The sequence below is a fragment of the Xiphophorus maculatus genome, chromosome 14 (assembly GCF_002775205.1).
Source record: "Xiphophorus maculatus strain JP 163 A chromosome 14, X_maculatus-5.0-male, whole genome shotgun sequence".
Classification (NCBI taxonomy): domain Eukaryota; kingdom Metazoa; phylum Chordata; class Actinopteri; order Cyprinodontiformes; family Poeciliidae; genus Xiphophorus; species Xiphophorus maculatus.
The window spans coordinates 20,771,658-20,795,016 of NC_036456.1; the positions used below are offsets into that span (position 1 = coordinate 20,771,658).

Below are 23,359 nucleotides of genomic sequence, written 5' to 3' on the forward strand. Positions count from 1 at the left end.
GTTGGAAATGTCCTACATTTAATTAGCAATTAGCTCATTAAATACTTTAGTTTGGGCCCAAAACTTTATCTCCAAACTAAATATTTGATTCTGAGCTAAAAAAAAAACAACCAACCAAACAAAAAAAAAAACCTTTAGCTCAGAACTAGTAAATATTTAACTAAATATTTTAACTAAATACTAAGCTATAGATATTTAGCTTTGAGCTAAATATTAGCTAGAAAGCTAAATATTAAGCTAGCAAACTAAATCTTTTATTCTTTTTTTTTTTTTTACCCCTCCAGGGGGTATTTTGTGGCTCTAGTGTCCCTTATATGACAGCAGACTGACAGGAAACAGGGAAGGAGAGGGGGGGGGGAAGACATGCGGCAAATGTAGTCGGGTCCGGGAGTCGAACCCGCGACGGCCGCGTCGAGGACTCAAGGCCTAAAAATACGGGTCGCGCTAACCGCTACGCCACCACGGCACGCCCTAAATCTTTTATTCTGAGTTACTTGAATATTTAGTTAACAAGTTAATTATTTTGCTTGCTAATTAAATATTGAACATTAATTTGAAGTTGCAGCAGATTAGTAAATATGAACAGAATGATGGGCTGAATCAGCCATTATCTGTTATTAGAGACATTTATAACATTATATATATTAATGTGTATATTAATATGTCAGTGATAAAAGATAAATTTAATTTAATAATCTAAGAAAAATCAACTTTCAAACATTTTAAAACTTGAAGGTTTCTGAAAATTTCTAGAAAATCTAGAAAATAATAAAAGTTTTTAAAAAGGTTGAACTTCCAGCCGTTGTCATGGTAACTAAGAGGAATGGCCCGCTCCACCAGAACCCGGTCAGTCCACCAGAACCCAATCAGTCCAGCAGTAAGTGTCACCTGGAGGATGAGGAGGATGAAGAGGAAGAGGAGGAGGAGTCCAGGTGATGGTGGGAACTGAAGACGTGACTCTGGTCTCTTTCCCCCGGCGCCAGGCGGGTCCAACACCCCCAGGTGTCAGGGCTCAGATCTATAGATCTCTGCAGCGGCACGGGGTGTGTGTGTGTGTGTGTGTGTGTGTGTGTGTGTGTGTGTGTGTGTGTGTGTGTGTGTGTGTGTGTGTGGGTGTGTGTGTGTGTGTGAGACCTTCATGGCTGCTGAGGAATGCTACCCAGCGAGAAGCGATGTGGGAAAGTTCTGCATCAGAGCCAGAGGTCACCAGAACAAGAGATCTTCCCAGGACCAGATCGGTTCTGATTGGTTCTGGTTGGTTCTGATCCCACAGAACCTCGGTCCCCTCCTGGACTCCTGCTCTCCTCAGGTGATATTTGAGACCAGAGGAGTTCTGTCGGTACCAGACCCGGAGGCGGTTCTTTGTTCTCTGACTGACGGCGACCCGGTCCCGCCTACAGGTGGGGAAAGGTGTGAACTCTGACACCTGAGCATCCAGGTGGCCCCGGGCCTCCAGACGGTCCTGGTACTCAGGTTCACAGGCGCCATGGCGACGGCCCAGAGCGTCCAATCAGAACCGGGTCAGGACCACGTTCCTTCACCTCATCAGGTCGATGAAATATAGATTAATGCAGCTTCTTCAGCGTTTATTGAGGCTCATAAAAGATTTTATTTATTTAAATTGAAATGTTTTAAAGTGTAGTGTAATCCAGAACCAGAACTCTGTCAGAACCGGACCGGTTTCAGTTCTGGTTTCATGGTTTTGTTTGAAGGAAACCTATAAAAACATTAAATATGTCAGACTTTTAGAGGAAACTGACCAGATTCATGTCAGGTTCTGTTTTAAGATAAAAGATTTAATAAGAGAAATTTATTAAAAGCAGAAAATCCTGAAAATCTGCAAAACGTTTTTCACACGAAGCTGAAAGTTTATTCCAGATGAACCGACTGAAACTCTGCAGATCAGAATAAATCACTACTCTAGTTATGAATATACAATATTTAAATAAACTGAATCAAACTTTAGTTATTTTGTCTACAACAGTAAAATAATTGATCCTGATTCTCAGAAACATGAATCTGATCAGATCCGTCGTTCTTCCAATATTAGTTACATTTATTTCAGTAGGTTTTTGGAATAAATATATTTTTTATTAGTATTTTTACTATTCTGTACTTTTTACTTTTACTTGAGTGATTTTATTTTGTAGTTCAGTTTTTTTAGTAATTTCACTGGATGAAGAATAAAAGATTCAGCAGAAACTCTCAGAACTTTAAAGTTTCAGACGTTTTTTATTGATAAAAATGTATTTATAAAATTTTCTGCCTGATTTTATTATTTAGTAATTATGTTATTTATATGAATTATTACTATTTTGTTTTTTAAAATACCATAACTTTATATTTCATCTGTCTGATCATTTTTAAATATTAAATCATGTTTTGATCAGTGAATCAGAACTTCGGTCGACTTGTAACAAAATATTTTTTTATTTCTTGGATGGTTTTGATGAATTTTGATGAATTTTGGTCCAGTGGTTATTTCTGCTCTATAAGTCGTGTGTGTGTGTGTGTGTGTGGGTGTGTGTGTGTGTGTGTGTGTGTGAACCCAGAACCAGTTGAGTCAGCATTACAGAACCAGAACCAGAACCAGAACCAGATCACCAAAATCCATTGCAGTTTCAGACCCACATCCACAGCAGTGGATGAGGAAAGATGTGAAACGTGTCGGTGAATGTTTGAGTTTTCATTGGTTCACGGTGGACAGACTGACGGACAGAAACAGCAGAAGAAGAAAATCAGCCACGTTTCTTCATCATTCATTCATTTCCTGTCACTGATACATTATGATGATGATTTGATTGGTTGATCTTAAATGATTGTTTATTTAATATCCAGCAGTATTATCCAATATAATATAATATAATATAATATAATATAATATAATATAATATCATATAATATAATATAATATAATATAATATAATATAATATAATATAATATAATATAATATAATAGCTTTGTAAAGAGCTATCCTAATAGATGAGCAGTAAATATATAACATATGCAGAGCAGCAGAAACGTGGAGGAAATGATGAATATTATAATGAAGAACAAAAATCAAACGACAGGATTTAACAGGAGGAACCAGGAAGGAGGGATGAGAGAGGAGTGAATGATGAAGGTGAACAGAAGGAGCGAGCTGATTGGCTAACAGGCTGCAGGTGAGAAGAGAGAAAAACCAGAACCAAGACAAACAAACTAAAGTAAAACAGAAACTGGGCTGATCTGATCAAACCAAGGTAACAATCACTACAGTTATGAAAAATGATTCATAATTTCACCAAAGGAAACATTACAGATTCATTCCTTGCAGACAGAAGTTTCTTTATTTCAGTTAAATGATTTTCTGCCTACAGTGATTGAAAACATTTAGCTTTAGAATATCAGAATGAACAATATTCTAGTTCATTTCAAAAGGCCTATTTAAAGTACATGGAGCCTCATAATGTGTTGAATGTGTTGAACAGCCAGCAGTGTTAGTTTAACCAGTTACCTCAGGCAGCAGCAGCTGGTGGTTTCCTCTGAAACGGGTCAGAACTTGATGAGCTTCCTGTCTGCTGCTGAGCCTCCGTCCATCTGAGCAGCAGGAAGTTTGTTTCTCCAGATAATGCAGCCGCAGCGACGTGGAGGAACTCAGCAGGAGACCAGGAGCCTTATCTCCCTTCCTGCTGCCCATCAAACCGCCTGCTCAGAAACCAGGCGGCTGGAGGTTCTCCTCCTGCACCTCCTTCACTTCTCCTCAGAGCCGCTGAGCCTCAGTCAGCATGCAGCTCTTCCTCCTCCTCCTCTTCCTCCTGCTGCACGGAGCCATGGCCGCCTCGGTGCCTGGCTGCCACGGCGACAGAGACAAGGACCACCGGCCGAGGGAGAACTGCAGCCGCTCCGGGTTCAGCCACATCCCAGCAGGACTGGACCAGGAGACTCAGGTACCACGACCCGATTCTGTCTCAGAACATCTGGACATGCTAACATCTCAGGACAAACATCTGGACAAACATCTGGCTGGAACCTGACCTTGAACGTTGCCGTTTCTTCTCCAGGTCTTGTTGTTTCCATCCAACCTGTTCTCCAGCCTGTCCTGGAGCTCCTTCCAGGTGTTTCCAGGCCTGTATGAGCTGGACCTCACAGCCAACCAGGTCTGTGCTGCTGGTCAATGTCGCTGAGCGTGTTAAGATGTGTGTGTGTGTGTGTGTGGCCTTCCAGGTGAATGTGGCATATTAAGGTGTGTGTGTCTGTCTGTCGGTGTGTGTGGCCCTTATTAAAAAAGAGGATCATTTAATGCTAGCTTTGGACAAAACGTTTGGCTCCTTCTTCCTCTTTTAATTTTGCCCGGGATCGGCGAGTGACGCTCTCCGTGGGCAACGTGCAGCGACCGCGTGCTGGTAAAACGAAACAACAACAAAGCGTGTTGACGTCACAGATCACAGAGTTTAATCTCATACAAAGCAATCGACAACAAAGCTGCAGAGGAACAGAAATATGCATTTTTCATAAGAATAAAGACACACAAGGGGGAAGACAGACAAACACAAAACAAATACAAAAAGGCAAAAAATAGCGGCCGCTCTCTCTCTCTCTGCGTGCTCCGTGTACGTAATTTTTATACCAAAATAGGTGTTTCCCTATTTAATTTATGCAGCCAAGGCGTTCCGTTCTTTGACCAATTAGAAACTCCCTCAGCACTCAGAGAACTTGGGAACGCCCCTCATTTCAGCTCCGATGTCTGGTTTTTATCTAAGTGAAAGGGCGGACCACTTCGTCTTGGGCCGTGCCAGGTACGGGGAGAGGCGCCAAAGAGTCTGTGACTCCTATCGGAATGTAAATTTTATTGCTTTGTGTCTGTCAGCGGGGGAGGAAAAAAGGCCCTGCTTTGTCTGCTTTCCGCATCTCAGACGAGACTTGTTCCAAATAAGAGTATTGTATAGAACTGTTACACATGTCGTATATTGGCTATATTAAACACCAAAAAATAATCATTTTTCTTAACACCCTCCAGGTTCCGGCCGTGGCCCCCAGCTCCGCTCCGGTTCTGGCCGGCCTGGCCGTCCTCCGGCTGGGCTCCAACCGCCTGACGTTCCTCCCTGACGGCGCCTTCGCCGCCTGTCCCGCTCTGACCGAACTCTACCTGCAGAACAACTCCTTGGCGTCTCTGACCGACCGCAGCTTCTCCGGGCTCAGCGTGTTGGAGGTCAGCCTGTCGCCGTGGCGACGCCATCTGAGGGAGAGAGAGGATAATTAGAGCTAGAGATCTGGACGATGTCCCGATGGAAACTGAAAAGTGTGTCCGTCCTGCAGATCCTGGACCTGACGGCCAATCGCATCTCCATCCTTCCTGCTCTCATGCTCCACCCACTGACAGCCATAGAAACCCTCTACCTGGAGAACAACCAGGTGAGCATCTGGAGCCCAGCCATGCTATCACACCATGCTAACACATCATGCTAACACGTCATGCTAACACATCATGCTAACACATCATTCTAACACACCATGCTATCACACCATGCTAACACATCATGCTAACAGATCATGCTAACACAGCATGGTGTGTTACAGCACAGAATATTTCCAGAAAAACTTTGACTGAGCCGTTGGTAGAGGTTCTGATGCTGATGAACTGTGAGGGTTAAAACCCAACAGCCCAACGTTTAGACCGATCCACTCAGCACCTTGAACTTAAACTGCAAAATAAAAATGGCCGATTCTCCAAACTGGTCAGCAGATCTGTGATGTAATAAATAAAATGTAACAATAAAGAAAAGTGAACAGAATGAAACATCTGACCAAACAGAAGATAACAGATCTTTGGTCCATCAGGACAGACTAGATTCAACGATTCTCCTCCAAGTGAAAAACTAAACGTGTTGAAGGTTTAAAGTTTTCCTGACGTCCCTAAAGGCTGCAGCTGCTGCCTGCTGCCTGCAGGGGGCAGCAGTGAGCTGACGTCTGGTCCTTGGTTGTCAGATCCAGGTGATGCCTGACGGCTGGTTCAGCCAGAAGGAGGACGTGCCGTACCTCTACCTGTCCCTCAACCCCTGGGCCTGCTCCTGTTCCCTCGGTTACCTCCGCAGATACCTGGACGACTTTGAGCTCAACATCTACGTCAGAGACGGCGCAGAAATCAGGAACGGCGTGGACAGCGTGGTAAGACTTCCTCTCCTCACTGCTTCTTCTGGAATAACTCTGCTCTGATTGGATGAAACGTCCAGCATGTCGACTTCCTGGAGGAAACCCAACGTCACCGGGTCGGCTGAGCCCGGACGCTTCATGTTGCCACGGAGACGGTTTGTAAACACAGCCTTTATCCATCCAGGATCCACTGAGACACAGTTTACCCAGTTTACTGTACTGGGCTGAAGCCAGTAAAGCTGGGAGCTCCAGTCCAACAGGCTGAGATTAACTGGATGGAGGTCAGGAGGAAAACCTGAGCGACGATCCACAGGCAGAACGTTTCTATTTATGATGAAATGAGATTTTTCACCAAAATGTGTCCAAATACAGAATTTAGAGAGGCCAGGTTCCACCGAGAGCAAAAGTAGAGCTGGAAATATTCCTCAAAAAACAGAAAAAAAACCTAAATATTCCTCAAAAAACAGAAAAAAAACTAAATATTCCTCAAAAAACAGAAAAAAAAACCTAAATATTCCTCAAAAAACAGAAAAAAACCTAAATATTCCTCAAAAAACAGAAAAAAACCTAAATATTCCTCAAAAAACAGAAAAAAACCTAAATATTCCTCAAAAAACAGAAAAAAAACTAAATATTCCTCAAAAAACTAAAAAACAATTAAATATGGAGTAAACAGGAAGTAGCAGTTGCTAGCTAACATCCAGCACACAGATAAATGTCACGGTTTCCCGTCTTTGATTCAGAGGTTTGGACTTTACATTTTTCAGTTTGGTGCCTCTGGTAAGGCACAGACCCACCAGTAGGTGGCAGTGTTTGCTACAGCAGAGCTTATTCAGCAAACGTGTTTCCATCTCCTCTTCAAGTCAGATGTTGCCGCTTCCATCAGCCGTTGCTTCAGAACGTTTTTATAAAAGCCGTAACAGTGAGGAGGATCTCTTCACCCAACGTAGACATACGTCACTCAGACGCTGCTGCTGCTTGGCTCATCTGGAAGCTAAACTCTAACATTTGTTCCCAGGTGTGCGATTCTCCGCGGCACCACCAGGGGAAACCTGTAGTGACTCTGGAAGAGTCCGATCTCTGCTCAGCAGACGGAGAACCAGAACCGCCTAGAATGACCTCACTTCCTCCTGACCCGACGGCTCCAGCTGCTTCGGTCCAACCGTCCGGCCCAGAACCTCCAGCTGCAACCTCTCCTCCTCAACCCACGACCCCTGACCTCATGACCACGTCTGCAGAGCGGGCCTCAGTCCGCCACAGAGTCACACGGTCCTGGTACCGGACCTTCACCAGTCCGAAGCAACGCTCCCATCACTCCAGCTCAGAGACGCAAACAGGAAGTTCATCAGTTGGCTGGTTTAATCAGACCGCACACCCGACTACTGAAGTTCCTCTGGCTCCTGATGTTCCCTCAACTACAGATGTTCCCCTAAATACAGATGTTCCTCTGGTTCCTGATGTTCCTACCAGCAGGGGGCAGCATGTCAGCGTGGTTCCTGCCAGCAGGGGGCAGCATGTCAGCGTGGTTCCTGCCAGCAGGGGGCAGCATGTCAGCGTGGTTCCTGCCAGCAGGGGGCAGCATGTCAGCGTGGTTCCTGCCAGCAGGGGGCAGCATGTCAGCGTGGTTCCTGCCAGCAGGGCGGCGGTGTTGTGCGTCTGGCTGTCTGCAGGCTGTCTGCTGCTCTGCGCGGCGTCGGCGGCGTCGGTCCTGCTGACTCTGCTGAGGTTCTTCTTCTGCTACCAGAAGCTCTACAAGCCGCTGAGGCTAACGCTAGCAAGGAGGGCAAAGGCCATGGAGGGCGCGGCTCTGCTGAGGAAGGAGGAGCAGGCAGATGGAGGAGTGGTGGCGCTGTACCGCTCTCTGCTGTTTGTCCACAGAGAGGGAGGAGGCGCAGCGGGGAGGGAGGAGGGAGAAGGAGGACAGACGGTTACTCTGAAGCTAGCAGGAGACGGGACAGGAGGGGAGGACAGAGGAGTTTACAGGAGGAGCATGTACCGCCTGGTCAGCAGAGAGGAGGAGCTGGAGGGATGGAGGGAGGTGCTGGAGGAGTGCCGGGTCTCTGCAGAGGATGGAGGCAGGAAGAGAGGGAGCAGGAGGGAGGAGGCGGCAGGAGGAGCAGCAGCAGGAGCAGCAGGAGGAGGAGCAGGAGGAGGAGCAGGAGGAGTAGCAGCAGGAGGAGGAGCAGCAGGAGGAGGAGCAGGAGGAGCAGCAGGAGTCTCCAGGAAACGCTACAGCGTGATTCTGAGGGAGGAGCGGGAGGAGGCGGGGGGAGGGCGGGAGGAGCTGGACTGGGTGGTGGGAGGATGGGAGGCGGGCCGAGGAGCGGAGGAGGGGCCGAGGAGCAGCTGGGGGGAGTGGCTGGCTGGCTATTTACCCAGCATGCTGTGGGGCCTGGCTGCTCCTCCTGAGGAGGCGGCAGCAGCAAAGTGAGGAGTCAGCGTTGGCCTCCTGTTGCTCTGCTGGTTTCTCTCCCAGTTAAAGTTGTTCTGATTATTTTAGCCACATTAGCAGATGAAGGCGCCATCAGGAGTCACACTAGGCCCACTGACCTCTGACCTTCAGTGACCTTCACCCTCCAGATTCTCTCTACGCCTCTATGCAGATGACGCCGTCTTTCGTTTCACTGAAAGCAGAAACTGTAGATGACCTGCAGGCTTCATGGACCAGTTATCATCACCGCTTCCACTGAACCACAGCAATGCAGCGTTTACTGCCGGTTACCATGGAAACGGCCTGCACAAATTAAACCTCCACTGAAACCAAACCTGTTCTCCGTGTCTTCATTGAATGTGTCACTGAATGTTTTCAGCTCAAGGTCTAATGTTTTGTGACAGGAGTGGGTAGGACTTTGACTAGGCCACTTCAGACTGTGTTAGCATTAGAAGCTACATTTAGGCTAACATCCTCAGTGTTAATATGAATATTCAGTTGTTTAGACTTTCAACCAAATTCCTTCACCAAAATGTTAAGAATGTATAAACATGTAATAAAACTAACATTTGTTCTTCCTGCTGAAATGATTTTAGTTTTTAATGTTCTTAAAATGTTTTTAGTGTTAAATATGAATAAGTTCATTATAGTGGGTCTGTAACAGTGAGAGCTTCCTGTGGCCTTCAGTGCTGCCTCAGACTGGACCAGAGATTCACATCCAATCCTGGACCTGCTGCTGATACTCTGAACTGTTTTGTTGCTTAATAGATAAACTGATTGATACTTAAAACAGAAATTACTGATTGGGTTTTAAAGAGGGAATGAAAAACTGTGACTTTAAGTTCAGAACCAGATATTTTATCTTTGTGTAAATCTTCAGTAAACCTCTTGGTTCTGTTCAGAGTTTCTGCTTTTCTGTTTAACAAACATTGGATTAAAATTAACGACTGAAAAGTGAGTTCAGTGGCGATAACCCTAAACATCAAAACCTCAACAAAATTAGAGTGAAAGTTGATTTAATCTGTTTGGTAAAATAAAAATGATCAGGAAATATTTATCTTACAAACTGACAGGATCCAGTTTCTGATCCTCCACACCAGCAGGTGGCGGTAAACATCGTCTGCTGTCGAACAACTAATCTGATCCAATCAGAGTCCAGCGCGTCCCGGTTCCGACAGAACTCCGAGGGGAAGAGGGAATCCCCCCTCCCCGACCTGTAGCTGGAAGCTCCGTCCAGTAAGTCCTAAGAGTCTTTTTAACAGACCTGGTTCCGACAGGCCGAGGTCAGAGCTGGAGCTGAGCAGCTTCGGTTCGGGAAGGTTCTGCTGCCGGTTTCCATGGTAACGGGTGAACTATTTCTCAGGTAGAGAAAGGTTCTGGTTCTGAACTTATTAATGCCTCTGGTCTGGTTGAGCTCATGTTCACTGTTAAACGTGTCTACAGCATGACGTAGCCCGGAGGTGACGTCATGGTGCGTTCAGGTACATCAACTACGTGACTTAATCATTCGAGGCGCCATGATGGTCGTGTGACGTGAGCGACTGAATTTTCCCAGGTTGTTTTTGTCTGTTTCTCTCCGGGTTTTCTAAAAGTTTATAACAGCTAGCTTACAAACCGAACCGAACCTTCTGCCTCCTGATGTGTTTATCAAATTACAGACTTTTCCTGAATTCACACCACATCATTTATCTCTGACCTAAACGGCGTTTCCGCTTAAAACGGAGCAGCATTAAAAACCTATGAGATGCTAACCAGTTTTTTTTTTAACTCTATGATGCTAACCAGTTTCTGTTGTACATGCTAGGCTACGTGACGGCGCGTCTCCTTGGTTACTAGTGGTTACTAATGGTTACTAATGGCTACACGGTCCCTTCTCCTTAATGTTTAATTTGATATCTTTCTAATCATACTTACTTCCAGAGGATATGAACGTTAATCTTTCTACCGTGTAATAAGTTTCGTTTCTGAGGGCTGACGTCATTAGGTTTGACTGCTGCTGTCCGTGGCGGCCATCTTTCTTCATTAAAAGTTATAAAATAAAATGACAAGTTTGGTTTCCATCGTGTGAGCATTTTTAAAGTGAAATCAACTAAATAATAGAACATCAGGTAACAGGTCTGTTTTTAGACAGGCTTTAAAGAGGCGCATCGGTTGTTCTGACGTCATGGCGGAGTTCTGGGGAGCGTGACGTCACGGCCAAAGGGTCAATAAATGGTGGCTCGCAAAAGTAATCAGAATCAGTAAATCAGTATTTCATTGGAATTTAATGTGAAAGAACAAAACAAAGTGGGAGTAGAAAGAAAAATATACGATTCAAAATATTTTACAAATATTTCCATCCACCAGGCTGTAGTTTGATAAGAAAAACGAGTTTATTAAATTATACTAAAGAAATAAAACCTGTAAAGGGAATTAGAAACCAAATTAGATTAATGAAAACCCAAAAATAAGCAAAAGCCAAAACAACCCTAACAAAAACCCACCAAGACAATCAAACCAACCAAATGTGTTTCTGAGGAGGGAGAGGAAAGAGCCTCCTGTCTGCTGCAGCATGGCAGCTTTACTGCAGCTTTACTGCAGCTTTACTGCAGCAGTCAGGGCAAACAACAACACCCACAGAAAGCCTGCTGTGTCCAGAACCTGTAAGAGACGAAGGGCAGAGACCTGCTGGAGCCGCAACACAAATAAACTAAAGTTTTCAGCCCCCTTTTCTCTGAGGGCAACAAGTTGCCTTCATAAGTTGCCTGATGTGTGTGATCTAGTCTCAGTACAAATCCAGCTTCCAGATCGTCCATTTGGAGTGAAAGGTGGATTACAAGGTGTAAGTCACCTTGGTAAGAATAATGAATAAGTTTAGAGTTTAGTTAAGTTTTGCAAAAATCATATTTTTATGTCCTGATCCCTGAAAAGGTTTATCGTCTTTAGTAGCTAAAAGTTTAATGAACCTCATCAGCTGCTGTTTCTAACAAAGTGTTTCTCCAGAAACTTCAACTGAAGACCTGAGAGTTTATCAGGCAGGAGCAGAATGAAGGAGGAGAACCAGGAGAACCTGGAGAACCAGGAGAACCAAGAGAACCTGGAGAACCTGGAGGACCAAGAAATTAAGACTGAGGTAAAGGTTGAGGAAACTGAGGAAGTTAAACTGGCTGAGAACCATGAGGACCACCAGGACCCAGAACCGGACCACCAGAACCCAGAACTGGACCACCAGGACCCAGAACCGGGTTGCCACACTCTGGACACCACCCAGACCCAAACGTCTGTCTCCTCTGGTCTACAGGTCAGTGTTTGGGTGCAGATACCAATGATAGCAACGATAAAGAAAGAAAAATTACAGTAGAAAATATTTTCTGTGATTTTTTGCATAAAAAGGAGAAAAACTTTGAGATTTTTAGGCTTAAAAGAAACAAATTGTTGTTCAACTAAAACTCTCCAGAAGTTTTAATCCGTCCTAAAGAGCAGATTTTCTGTAAAGTCAAAGTTAGTCCTCATCAGCGGGCAGAAGAGAAGGTCTCTTGGCTCTCTAGTGCCACCATCCTGTGGATAATGACAGTACACGTCTCTCTGGTTAAGTTTGTATTGGTGATTAGGTGAGGCCTGTGGGGCACTAAGACTTTTGCCCGTTTTGAGATACTTGCTGTGTAAACTCACAGCAAGTATCTTTTGATATTTTTTTTTTAATACTTATTTTTTATTGAACATTTCTGAACACATACAGTGGAGAGGTATCAATACATTCAACTTCATATACAATGTTGGACAGCCGTGTCCATATTTAGCTGGATACAACAATGGCATTCTCCTTGCGTCTGTAGTCGCTCCATTTTTCCCATTTAACAACAAACTTGTCCTCCTGCAATCTTAGTCTATATGTGATTTTCTCCATTATGAAAATCTCTTCCACAATGCTCAGCCACTGCTCCACTGCAGGAGGGTCTCGTCTATACCATAATTTTGTTTTCCTTGATGCAGAAAGTAATATTTTTAACAGATATTCATCATCCTTTTGAATTACATCGTGTGTGAGGCATCCCAGGTAGAGTGTTTTACATGATCTGGGTATTCCATATCCCAATATGTTTAAGGCTAACATTATGCCAGTATGTAGTTAGCTTTTGACAAGACCAGAATATGTGTGTGTGGCCTACATCAGTCTGGCCACAGAGTCTCCAGCATGGTTGTGAACTGGATACCATCCCGGACCTGATCTTTGGTGTTATAAAAAATCTAATCATGTTTTTCCAATTAAATTCCCTCCACACACGGGAGCAGGTGGCCGTGCACTGCATCTTACAAATATTAAACCATCCCTCCTCGCTTATATGCTCCTTCAATTCGTCCTCCCATTTTTCTTTGATGTACATAGTAGATGTCTTCCTGCCTGCCATCAGTCCCTGGTATAGTGCTGAAATAACCCACAATTTATTCCCCTCGTAGGCCTTATGAAATATCTCTATTGTTTTACTTACGTTGGTTTTTATCTCTTTCTCATAATAATCTTTTATTTGCAGGTATCTATACTGGTCTTGATCCTCCGGCTCATATTTTTCCTTTAAGCTATTAAAGCTCAGCAGATTGCCCTTTTCAGTTAATTTACATATTGCTGTGGCACCTTTATTTGCCCATTGTTTGAAGCCTGTATCATAAATACCTGGTTTAAACCTCGGATCCCAAGCAAACCAGCTCAAACTCCTTGTTTCTTTCTCTAAATTGTATTTATCAATTACTGTGTTCCATATTTCAATCGTAGTTTTAGTTATTGAATCTAGCTTATTGCTTAGTTTGCCTAAGAGTATTTTATGTGCTATTAAATTTTTAACTTCTATGTCTTTGTATCTTTTGATTTTATGTCAAATCCTGTTTGGACCTTCAGAACCGGTCCTCTTCATCAGGTTGTTGAGCCTGATTTAGGCTCTGATGCCAACAGAGGAGTTTACATTCACACCTCCCCAACCTAACTGGACCTTTTACAGCTGGGCTGCAGGATGAACCCTGACCTTTAGTTTTGGTTGTGAAGTTTCAGGAAATGTCTTGCACCCTGCTGTGCTGTCCCATCTGCCAGTCCTGCCTGTGGAAACATCTGAAGGATGTTCACCATGTGAAAAATGCGTCAAAGCCACAGCTGACCTGGTCGAGCGGTCGCACCGACATTCAGTCACATCCAGAGCCGACTGTAGATGAGAGGGGCGAAGAGTTGAACCGGGCAGCGACCGCCGAAGCCCCTCGGCTGGAGCAGAGGAGCGGGACACGGCCAGGCTGCACTCAGCTCTTCAAGGCGTAAGCAGCTTCTCCTGGTGTGGAGAACCGCTGGAGGGGAAGGAGGTGGAACCTGACTGGCTGGGTGTTGTTTTGCTTTCAGAGTCAAGTCACGACTCAGAAAGCTGGAGTGGGACAAGAGCGTACTGGAGGCAAGAGTGGGTCAGCTGGAGCGGGTCCTGATGGGGGCGCGGCGCAGCGCTGCGGCCGACACGGCGGAGGAAGGCCGTCAGCCGGCGGGTGGACCGTCGGACCCGGGTGTTTCTGCAACGCAGCGCAAGAGGCGGAGGCAGCGGAGGCAGCGGGCACTGGGCGAGGCAGCGGCAGCGGACGGCGCCTCGTCGGGCCGTTCCTCCGGGACGCAGCCTGACCAAGGAGCAGGAACCACGGTGAGATCATCAGAACCACGGTGAGATCATCAGAACCACGGTGAGATCATCAGAACCTCACGTCTCTAATGGTGACCCTCTCCTCTGCTCACTCTGCTGCTCCTACAGTCTGACCTCACCAAGGTCGTCACAAAGACTCGGACGGAGAGGATCTCGTTCGAGGGCCAGAAGGTCGCGTCAACGTTGACCTCTACAGGAGATCCCAGTCGGGCCCAGTGGATCTCTGAGACAGGAAGAGGACATCTGATGAAACGCCTCCGTCTGCCCAAGTCCATGAGTGAGTTTTCAGCCACGTTTCCTCACAGAGCTTCTCTCTGCCAACGACCTGCAGACTAGTGACTCCTTGTTCTGTCTCTGCCATTTTAGACGAGTCCCTGACCCGGTTCCAGCTGGTCCTGCAGCCGGGTCTGAAGGCCACGCCAAGAGCCAAGAAAGAGGCTTTGACCCGACTCAGGGGGGTCAAGGCTTTCCTCCACTTTATGTCTGTGGGATACTTGAGGCTGTCGGACTGGAGCTTCTTACACAATGTGGCCAGGATACGTTGGTGAGCAGCAATCAAGTTCATCTGTGTAGCTCATTTCAGCAACAAAGAGCTTTACATCATAAAAACACAAAGTCATAGAAACAGAATCAACAACCAAACATCTAGTCCAGTTCCATCATTAAATTATTAATCGATTATGTTTCTAAATCAGCTCTAAGCAGATGGATTTAAAGGAAGTCAGGGTTTTCAGCTGTTTCTCAGTTTTCTGAACGTTTGTTTCAGATCAGTGCTGCATAAAAGCTGAATCCAGAACCAGGAGGTTGATCCAGCAGCAGCTGGTAGTTTAGTGAAACTACCAGTGGATGGTGTAGAACCGAATTGTGTAGAACTAGATGGTGTAGAACTAGATGGTGTAGAAAATACGTAAATGTGTGTATCACACAATAAATTGGATAATTATGTGATTTAATTCTATTCAACAAGTTTAATAAACTCATTATCTAATAAAAATCATCAAGTTGAAGAATATCAGCTCAAAATTCGTTATGTGTGTTTTAATTATCCAAGAATTCACAGTAGTAAAAATAATAAGTAACAATCAGTCCAGCTTCATCCAGGTGGGCAAAACAAGCAGCTGTCTAAATGACCTCCTGCTCTACAGCTGGGTCAAGGTGATGCTCAGCAGAGGGAAGAAGTTCAGCAGGGTCCGGTCCTACCTCAGCAGCGCCTGTCGGTTCCTGGAGTTCCTGCAGGCTGCTCGCCGCCGCCGCCCAATTTCAGCCACTCAGACGCAGGCGGCGGAAATCGTCCAGGTCCTGAAGAAGACCAGGAGGGGCACGGGCCGCAGAAACGTCTCCCACCTGAAGCTATCGAGTCCGGACGCCATCGCCACCTGCCTCCGACTGGCTCCAGGCTGGGTGGAGAACCTCCTGGGTGGGTCTCCGCTCCCTTTACCATTTTTGACCTGGCCGACCTCTGACTAACCTCTGGCCGACCTCTGACTGACCTCTGGCCGACCTCTGACTGACCTGTGGCCGATCTCTGGCTAATCTCTGGCCCACCTCTGACTAACCTCTGGCCGACCTCTGACTAACCAATGACCGACTTCTGGCTAATCCCTGGCCGACCTCTGGCTGACCTCTGGCTAATCTCTGGCCGACCTCTGGCTAATCTCTGGCCGACCTCTGGCTAATCTCTGGCCGACCGCTGACTAACCTCTGGCCGACCTCTGGCTAACCTCTGGCCGACCTCCGGCTAACCTCTGGCCGACCTCCGGCTAATCTCTGGCCGACCTCCGGCTAATCTCTGGCCGACCTCCGGCTAATCTCTGGCCGACCTCCGGCTAACCTCTGGCCGACCTCTGACTAACCTCTGGCAGACCTCTGGCCAACCTCTGGCCGACCTCTGGCTAATCTCTGGCTGACCTCTGGCTAATCTCTGGCCGAACTCGGACTAACCTCTGGCCGACCTCTGGCTAATCTCTGACTAACCTCTGGCAGACCTCTGGCCGACCTCTGGCTAATCTCTGGCCGACCTCTGGCTAACCTCTGGCCGACCTCTGGCTAATCTATGGCCAACCTCTGGCTAATCTATGGCCAACCTCTGTCTAACCTCTGGCCGACCTCTGGCCGACCTCTGGCTAATCTCTGGCCGACCTCTGGCTAACCTCTGGCTGACCTCTGGCTAATCTCTGGCTAACCTCTGGCCCACCTCTGGCTAATCTCTGGCCAACCTCTGGCTAACCTCTGGCCGACCACTGGCTAATCTCTGGCCGACCTCTGACTAACCAATGACCGACCTCTGGCTGACCTCTGGCTAATCTCTGGCCCACCTCTGACTAACCTCTGGCCCACCTCTGACTGACCTCTGGCCGACCTCTGACTAACCTTTGGCCGACCTCTGACTAGCCTCTGGCTGACCTCTGGCTAATCTCTGGCTAACCTCTGGCTGACCTCTGACTAACCTCTTGCCCACCTCTGGCCCACCTCTGACTAACCAATGACCGACCTCTGGCTGACCTCTGACCGACCTCTGACTAACCTCTGGCCGACCTCTGACTGACCTGTGGCCGATCTCTGGCTAATCTCTGGCCCACCTCTGACTAACCTCTGGCTGACCTCTGGCTAACCTCTGGCCGACCTCTGACTAACCAATGACCGACTTCTGGCTAATCCCTGGCCGACCTCTGGCTGACCTCTGGCCGACCTCTGGCTGACCTCTGGCTAATCTCTGGCTGACCTCTGGCTAATCTCTGGCTGACCTCTGGCTGACCTCTGGCCGATCCCCTCTGGCCGACCTCTGGCTAATCTCTGGCCGACCTCTGGCTAATCTCTGGCCGACCTCTGGCTAATCTCTGGCCGACCTCTGACTGACCTGTGGCCGATCTCTGGCTAATCTCTGGCCCACCTCTGACTAACCTCTGGCTGACCTCTGGCTAACCTCTGGCCGACCTCTGACTAACCAATGACCGACTTCTGGCTAATCCCTGGCCGACCTCTGGCTGACCTCTGGCCGACCTCTGGCTGACCTCTGGCTAATCTCTGGCTGACCTCTGGCTAATCTCTGGCCGACCTCTGGCTGACCTCTGGCCGATCCCCTCTGGCCGACCTCTGGCTAATCTCTGGCCGACCTCTGGCTAATCTCTGGCCGACCTCTGGCTAATCTCTGGCCGACCTCTGGCTAATCTCTGGCCGACCGCTGACTAACCTCTGGCCGACCTCCGGCTAACCTCTGGCCGACCTCCGGCTAACCTCTGGCCGACCTCCGGCTAATCTCTGGCCGACCTCCGGCTAATCTCTGGCCGACCTCCGGCTAATCTCTGGCCGACCTCTGGCCAACCTCTGGCCGACCTCTGGCCAACCTCTGGCCAACCTCTGGCTAATCTCTGGCTGACCTCTGGCTAATCTCTGGCCGAACTCGGACTAACCTCTGGCCGACCTCTGGCTAATCTCTGACTAACCTCTGGCAGACCTCTGGCCGACCTCTGGCTAATCTCTGGCCGACCTCTGGCTAACCTCTGGCCGACCTCTGGCTAACCTCTGGCCGACCTCTGGCTAATCTATGGCCAACCTCTGGCTAATCTATGGCCAACCTCTGTCTAACCTCTGGCCGACCTCTGGCCGACCTCTGGCTAATCTCTGGCCGACCTCTGGCTAACCTCTGGCTGACCTCTGGCTAATCTCTGGCTAACCTCTGGCCCACCTCTGGCTAATCTCTGGCCGACCTCTGGCCGACCTCTGGCTAACCTCTGGCTGACCTCTGGCTAATCTCTGGCTAACCTCTGGCCAACCTCTGGCTAACCTCTGGCTAACCGCTGGCTAACCTCTGGCTAATCTCTGGCCGACCACTGGCTAATCTCTGGCCGACCTCTGACTAACCAATGACCGACCTCTGACTAACCTCTGGCCCACCTCTGACTGACCTCTGGCCGACCTCTGACTAACCTTTGGCCGACCTCTGACTAGCCTCTGGCTGACCTCTGGCTAATCTCTGGCTAACCTCTGGCTGACCTCTGACTAACCAATGACCGACCTCTGGCCGACCTCTGACTAACCTCTAGCTAACCTCTCGCCGACCTCTGGCCCACCTCTTCCTTGTACCAGCGGAGCTGGAGACGGACTGCAGTGCCACCCGGAGCCTCTACCTGCTGTATGGCTTCCTGGCGGCGTACTGGGCCTGTCTCAGCGGACTCCGACCCAGAGTGTTCACCACCTTGACAGACGCCGACGTCTCCAAGGCAGAGAAGGAGATGACGGAGGAGGGCATCCTGATCAGCGTACGTAGCTCACACACCCTCTGTACCGAGGCGGGCCGCACAGGAACTCTCTCTCTCCTCCAGGTGGCCGAGCAGCAGACGGCGCCCCGGTCCGGTGAGGCAGCTCTCGCCTTGACGTGCCGGGAGTTTGCTTGGATGGAGCGACTCGTGGCCATCAAAGCTCAGCGGGGCGGCACCAGCAAATACACCCTGTTCACCACAGGGATGAAGAACTTCAGAAAGATAAACCGCTACGTGAAGCTAGCCTGGGCAGAGATGGGCCTGAGCGGCAAGATCAACATCACTCTAATCAGGAACATCATGGCCGACTGCGTAAGTATCACTGCGCTGTGGTGCATCTTCTGGTAGGCTGCCTGTTCGCCTCGGCCCTGACTTCAGCCGCTGTTCCTGTTCAGGCACAATCCGCCCCGATGAAGGGTTCTGGGAAACGGGTCGGCACAGCCAAGGCTCACCGGCTTAAGGTCAACCTGTGCGCCGCCTCTCTGCCGGACGCCATGAAGGTGAGGCGGTTGGTGGCCTCCAAGCTGGCGGCCCAACAACACCCAGAGCCGCTCTCAGGTCCCAAACCCTCCACTGCCACCAAACCCTCCACCGCCCCCCAGCTCTCCACCGCCCCCCAGCTCTCCTCCACCCCCCAGCTCTCCTCCACCCCTCGGTGCTCCTGGAGCAGCAGAATTCTGCAGGAGGACTCCGACTCCGACCTGGAGGAGTTTGGCTCCTCAAGCTTGCCGTCAAACTCCAAAGCTGGCAGATACGATCTGAAGTCTGAGGGAGCAGCTGGCGATGCCTCCAAGAGAAGAAACATGGCCGCCTGCTTTGTCAGACTGAGCCCCTTAAAGATACCAGCCAGAGACTGCAGCCAGCAACCTACAGGTCAACGGGTCACCAGAAAAACATATGCCCTAAGGAAAAGAACATGCCTTAAGAGGAAATATACGTTTTGAGGAACCAGTTGGCTGAAAAAACTTCCCACAGTTTTGGTGGTTTGAGTTGAATTGTTTTCCTGTTAGCACTGGTTTGGTTCTGGTTCTGGTTTAATCTAGACTCGTTTCCTGTTCCTGCAGGTCAGATAAACCTTTTGTTCTTTCAACTGCTGGAGTCTCTCCAGTTTGGAGGGTCCAGGTACCGACAGGAAGGGCGGTTCAGACCGCATGTTCCATCAGGAAGTGTTTGGGGGCGGGGCATCAACAGGAAGTGTTTGGGGGCGGGGCATCAACAGGAATTGTTTGGGGGCGGGGCATCAACAGGAAGTGTTTGGGGGCGGGGCATTAACAGGAAGTGTTTGGGGGCGGGGCATCAACAGGAAGTGTTTGGGGGCAGGGCATCAACAGGAAGTGTTTGGGGGCGGGGCATCAATAGGAAGTGTTTGGGGGGCGGGGCATCACCAGGAAGTTATGGACGTTCAATAATCGACTGACTTTATTTTATTTCTGTGACATCATTAAAATGTCTGAGCGTTCATGTTTAAACAGTTTTAGGAGGATTTGAAAGGCTGCCTTAAATAATTACAGAATAATTTTAAATAGTTTAATAAAAGCCTTTTTAAATGCCTGGAAGGTATTTTAAAAAGATTCCTTTTCAGAGCCTCCTCATGTTTCTACTTCTCCACTTCAACAGAGCAGAATCAGAACAAACTGATGATTCAAACTGAGCCTCCTGTCCTCCTGCTGCAGTAGCTTCTCAGGTCATTAAACTGCTTCTCTTCACATAACTTCTCCGTTTTTATGCAACAAAATGAAGAAAGAAAGGTCACATATTCAGATAGTATTCTATGTGATCTCCACCAGTATCTTTATGTGTCAAGACAAAATCATCAGCCAACACTGCAGCTTCTGATACAGTTTTTACCTTCTGTTCATTAATGTACTGCAATGCATTGAGAAACAGAGTTCTTAAATTGTTCCAGAACCATTAAATTACAGAGGTCACCAAATGTTTTAACCTCAGAGGAAGTGCACCAACGACTGAAATGAATCTCCCTGCAAACTCTACATAAGTTTTGTCACCTTGTTTCCAGTTTCTAAACTTCTGCCTGTATGTAGGACTAATTCATACGCTCTCAGTATTGTAGCTTTAGCCTTGGTATAATCCTGGCCATCATCTAAGCTCAACATAGAAAAAGCTTCCTGAGGACGACCAACCAAAACACACTATGCGGTCTGAATCAGACCAGTCTCGTGTCTCTGCAACCCTTTCAAACAAAGTGAAAAAAGTTTCAACATCCTTTTCACTAAACTTAGGCACCAAACGCAAGTCACTTAAAATGTCAGAGGCCTTACATTTTGAGTCCATAACACAAGATTACACTAACAATTTGTCGTCTTTCATCAGATTTAATTTCTCACTTTCTAAATGTATTCTTGCCAATTCAGTTTCCTGTCTTAGTTTTTCCAAAGCAAGAACCTTTTCCAAATCTGCTTGCCGTCGTAAAGTCTCCAAAGCCAAACTTTTCCTTCTCCAGTTGCATTCTTAACCTTAACATCTTTTTGTTGTTCAAAATCCAGAAGTTTAGGCTTTACAACCTCTAAATCCAAATCTTCAGGCGTTGAAGGCAAAGACAAAACGCCCATTTCAATTAAGTTTTCCCTTAAAATTGCTTTAACATTTTCTTCCAACCGTTTATCACCAACACTTATTTTAAAGTGCTCAGCGATTTTTACTAATTGTTCTCTAGAACACAGATCCAGAAATTCTGCTGATGGATTTTTATTAAAATCTTCAACAGACATAATTAAATTCTTAATCAGAAAACAATGTTTCAGAATTTAAAGTAAATTGCTGACAATTTGTGCAACACAAAACAACCAACCTGAACCTCCCCTCTAACTGCCTATCAGACACTAACTAGCTCAGCCCCAGTCTTCAGAGATCAGGGACGGTGGGAACTTATGCACTAAATACCAGTAGAGAGAAAAAAGCGACCAGAAAACTGGCAACCTTCTCAACACTACAGCTGTTCCCCCGAGACAATTGCTCCAACCATATGATCTCACACTATTACTTTTGAGCACATGAATCCCAAAGGGGAAACACTGAGGCCTAAAGGAGAACCAGTTCAGATCAGTCATACTTAATTGCACAAACCAGTCAACAATCACACTTACCATTAGAGTCGTCAGAAGAAATGAAAGCAAACTACTTACCCCAAACCAGAAAAAAGAAGAGAAAAAAAAAACATTTCTCTAAAAATAACTCAAGATTCCCACACTAACTTCCCAATTAAATTAATAACCAAAGCTTACTAACTGAAAAAACTGTCGCGCCAAACTATAACATAAATTTGAACGAGCCCCCAATTTGTTCTGGTCTGGCTCTAGTACCATAACAAATGAAAGGGAAGCAACGCGTGGGATAACTTAAAATAGGATTTATTTAACAAAAGTCATAACTGGTTGGAGAGGAAAGGGAAAAAAGAGGAGAGGTTGACAGACAAAGAGAAAAGGGACAAAAAGAAAAGGGCTCCTGGTGAGAAAAAGGTGGTGATCTGATGTCATTCATGGAGACACTGACCAGCTGCCTCCACTTCCAATCAGCACCAATCAGAAGATCTGGAGCAGGGATGCTGAACCCCAAAGGAATAGCCTTGGGCCATAACAATGGTTATTAGGCCCGAGCAGCAAAGCGCTGCGAAGGCCTATTGTATCTGTACTGTTTATTATTAGGCCCGAGCAGCAAAGCGCTGCGAAGGCCTATTGTATCTGTACTGTTTTATTATTATTCTTCCACCCATTTCGTGGGCCCATTTGGGGGCTTTATCATATTCAAAAACTCACCAAACTTGGCGGAAGCGACTAGGCGGTTTAAAAATTTTGAATTTTAAGGTCGCCGCAAAAATCGCAAAAAAAATTGCTCAACGGCAGCAACTAGCAATTTTCAACAGACCCATTGCTATTCACTTACTTCATCGTAGAGACTTGAAATTCGGTACAGTTGTAGAGCTCACTAAGACGCTCAGAATTTACAAGTAATGTCATAGTGCAACTATCACAGAAAGTCGGCCATTTTGTATTGAACGTCCATTTTTTACCTCGATTTTGACGTTTACAGCCTTCGTATTTGATCGAACTCCTCCTAGGGATTTCGATTGATCGGCTTCAAACTCGGTCAGTCTGATCATAAGGCATGTCTGATTTAAAGTTATCAAATTGGTGAGTTTTGGAGCATGTTGAAGGGGGGTTACCAGGGGTCAAAGTTCACCTACTCGCCATGAAACAAAAACCTCTTATATTTCCTATACAAAAACACATAGAGGGACCAAACTTTCAGTGATTGATCGACATCGGGTGTCCTAAAATACCCTGCAGTGAAATTTTTTTTTTACGTAGGCCACGCCCCCTGAGAGCAGGAAGTGTAATGTTTTACTGTGAACGGTCGCTATCTTAGCCCTTTGACCTAATCAACATGAAACTGTGTCCAGAGGCAGAAGACATGTTGGTGTGTTGTGGATTCCAACCCCGACCGGCTGCGATGAAGCAGGTGGGCGTGGCGGCGTTGCGAACGCCGTCGAATTTCGTTTGGCTCTGAATTCCACAGTTTCGGGGTGAGCTGCTCCAAACTCACTAGGATGGATCCTTATCCATCCCCGAACAGGAATCCATAGCGATATTTGGTGGGCGTGGCCTAATTTCTCTATAGCGACCCCTAGAGTATTTTAAATGAACAGCCCCAAGCCATGCTTAAACCTAGAATTACGAAACTTGGTACACATGTGTATCTTGTCAGGACGTACAAAAAAGTCTCTTAGAGCCATGGTCGAAACCCAACAGGAAGTCGGCCATTTTGTATTGAAGGTCCATTTTGGACCTCGAGTTTGACGTTTACAGCCTTTGCATTTGATCGAACTCCTCCTAGGGATTTCGATTGATCGGCTTCAAACTCGGTCAGTCTGATC

At 47.1% G+C, this 23,359-nt stretch overlaps 1 protein-coding gene across 1 annotated transcript; it reads left to right on the plus strand.

The window, feature by feature from the left end:
- The first annotated feature begins 3,715 nt into the window (after window positions 1-3,715).
- On the plus strand, window positions 3,716-8,898 carry LOC106700229 (SLIT and NTRK-like protein 5). The gene is made up of 7 exons (XM_014475233.2): window positions 3,716-3,930; window positions 4,045-4,140; window positions 5,001-5,192; window positions 5,300-5,395; window positions 5,969-6,148; window positions 7,152-8,242; window positions 8,330-8,898. Exons 1-7 carry the CDS (start codon window positions 3,769-3,771, stop codon window positions 8,562-8,564), a joined length of 2,052 nt encoding a protein of 683 aa, XP_014330719.2. The 5' UTR covers window positions 3,716-3,768; the 3' UTR covers window positions 8,565-8,898.
- Window positions 8,899-23,359: the final 14,461 nt, after the last annotated feature.

What these genes read in the sequence shown, in the direction of transcription:
- LOC106700229 (XM_014475233.2), top strand. Translation starts at nt 3,769, where the DNA reads ATGCAGCTCTTCCTCCTCCTCCTCTTCCTCCTGCTGCACGGAGCCATG. An exon ending in GACTGGACCAGGAGACTCAG is followed by an intron (nt 3,931 to 4,044) that starts GTACCACGACCC and finishes TTTCTTCTCCAG; the next exon opens with GTCTTGTTGTTTCCATCCAA. An exon ending in TGGACCTCACAGCCAACCAG is followed by an intron (nt 4,141 to 5,000) that starts GTCTGTGCTGCT and finishes AACACCCTCCAG; the next exon opens with GTTCCGGCCGTGGCCCCCAG.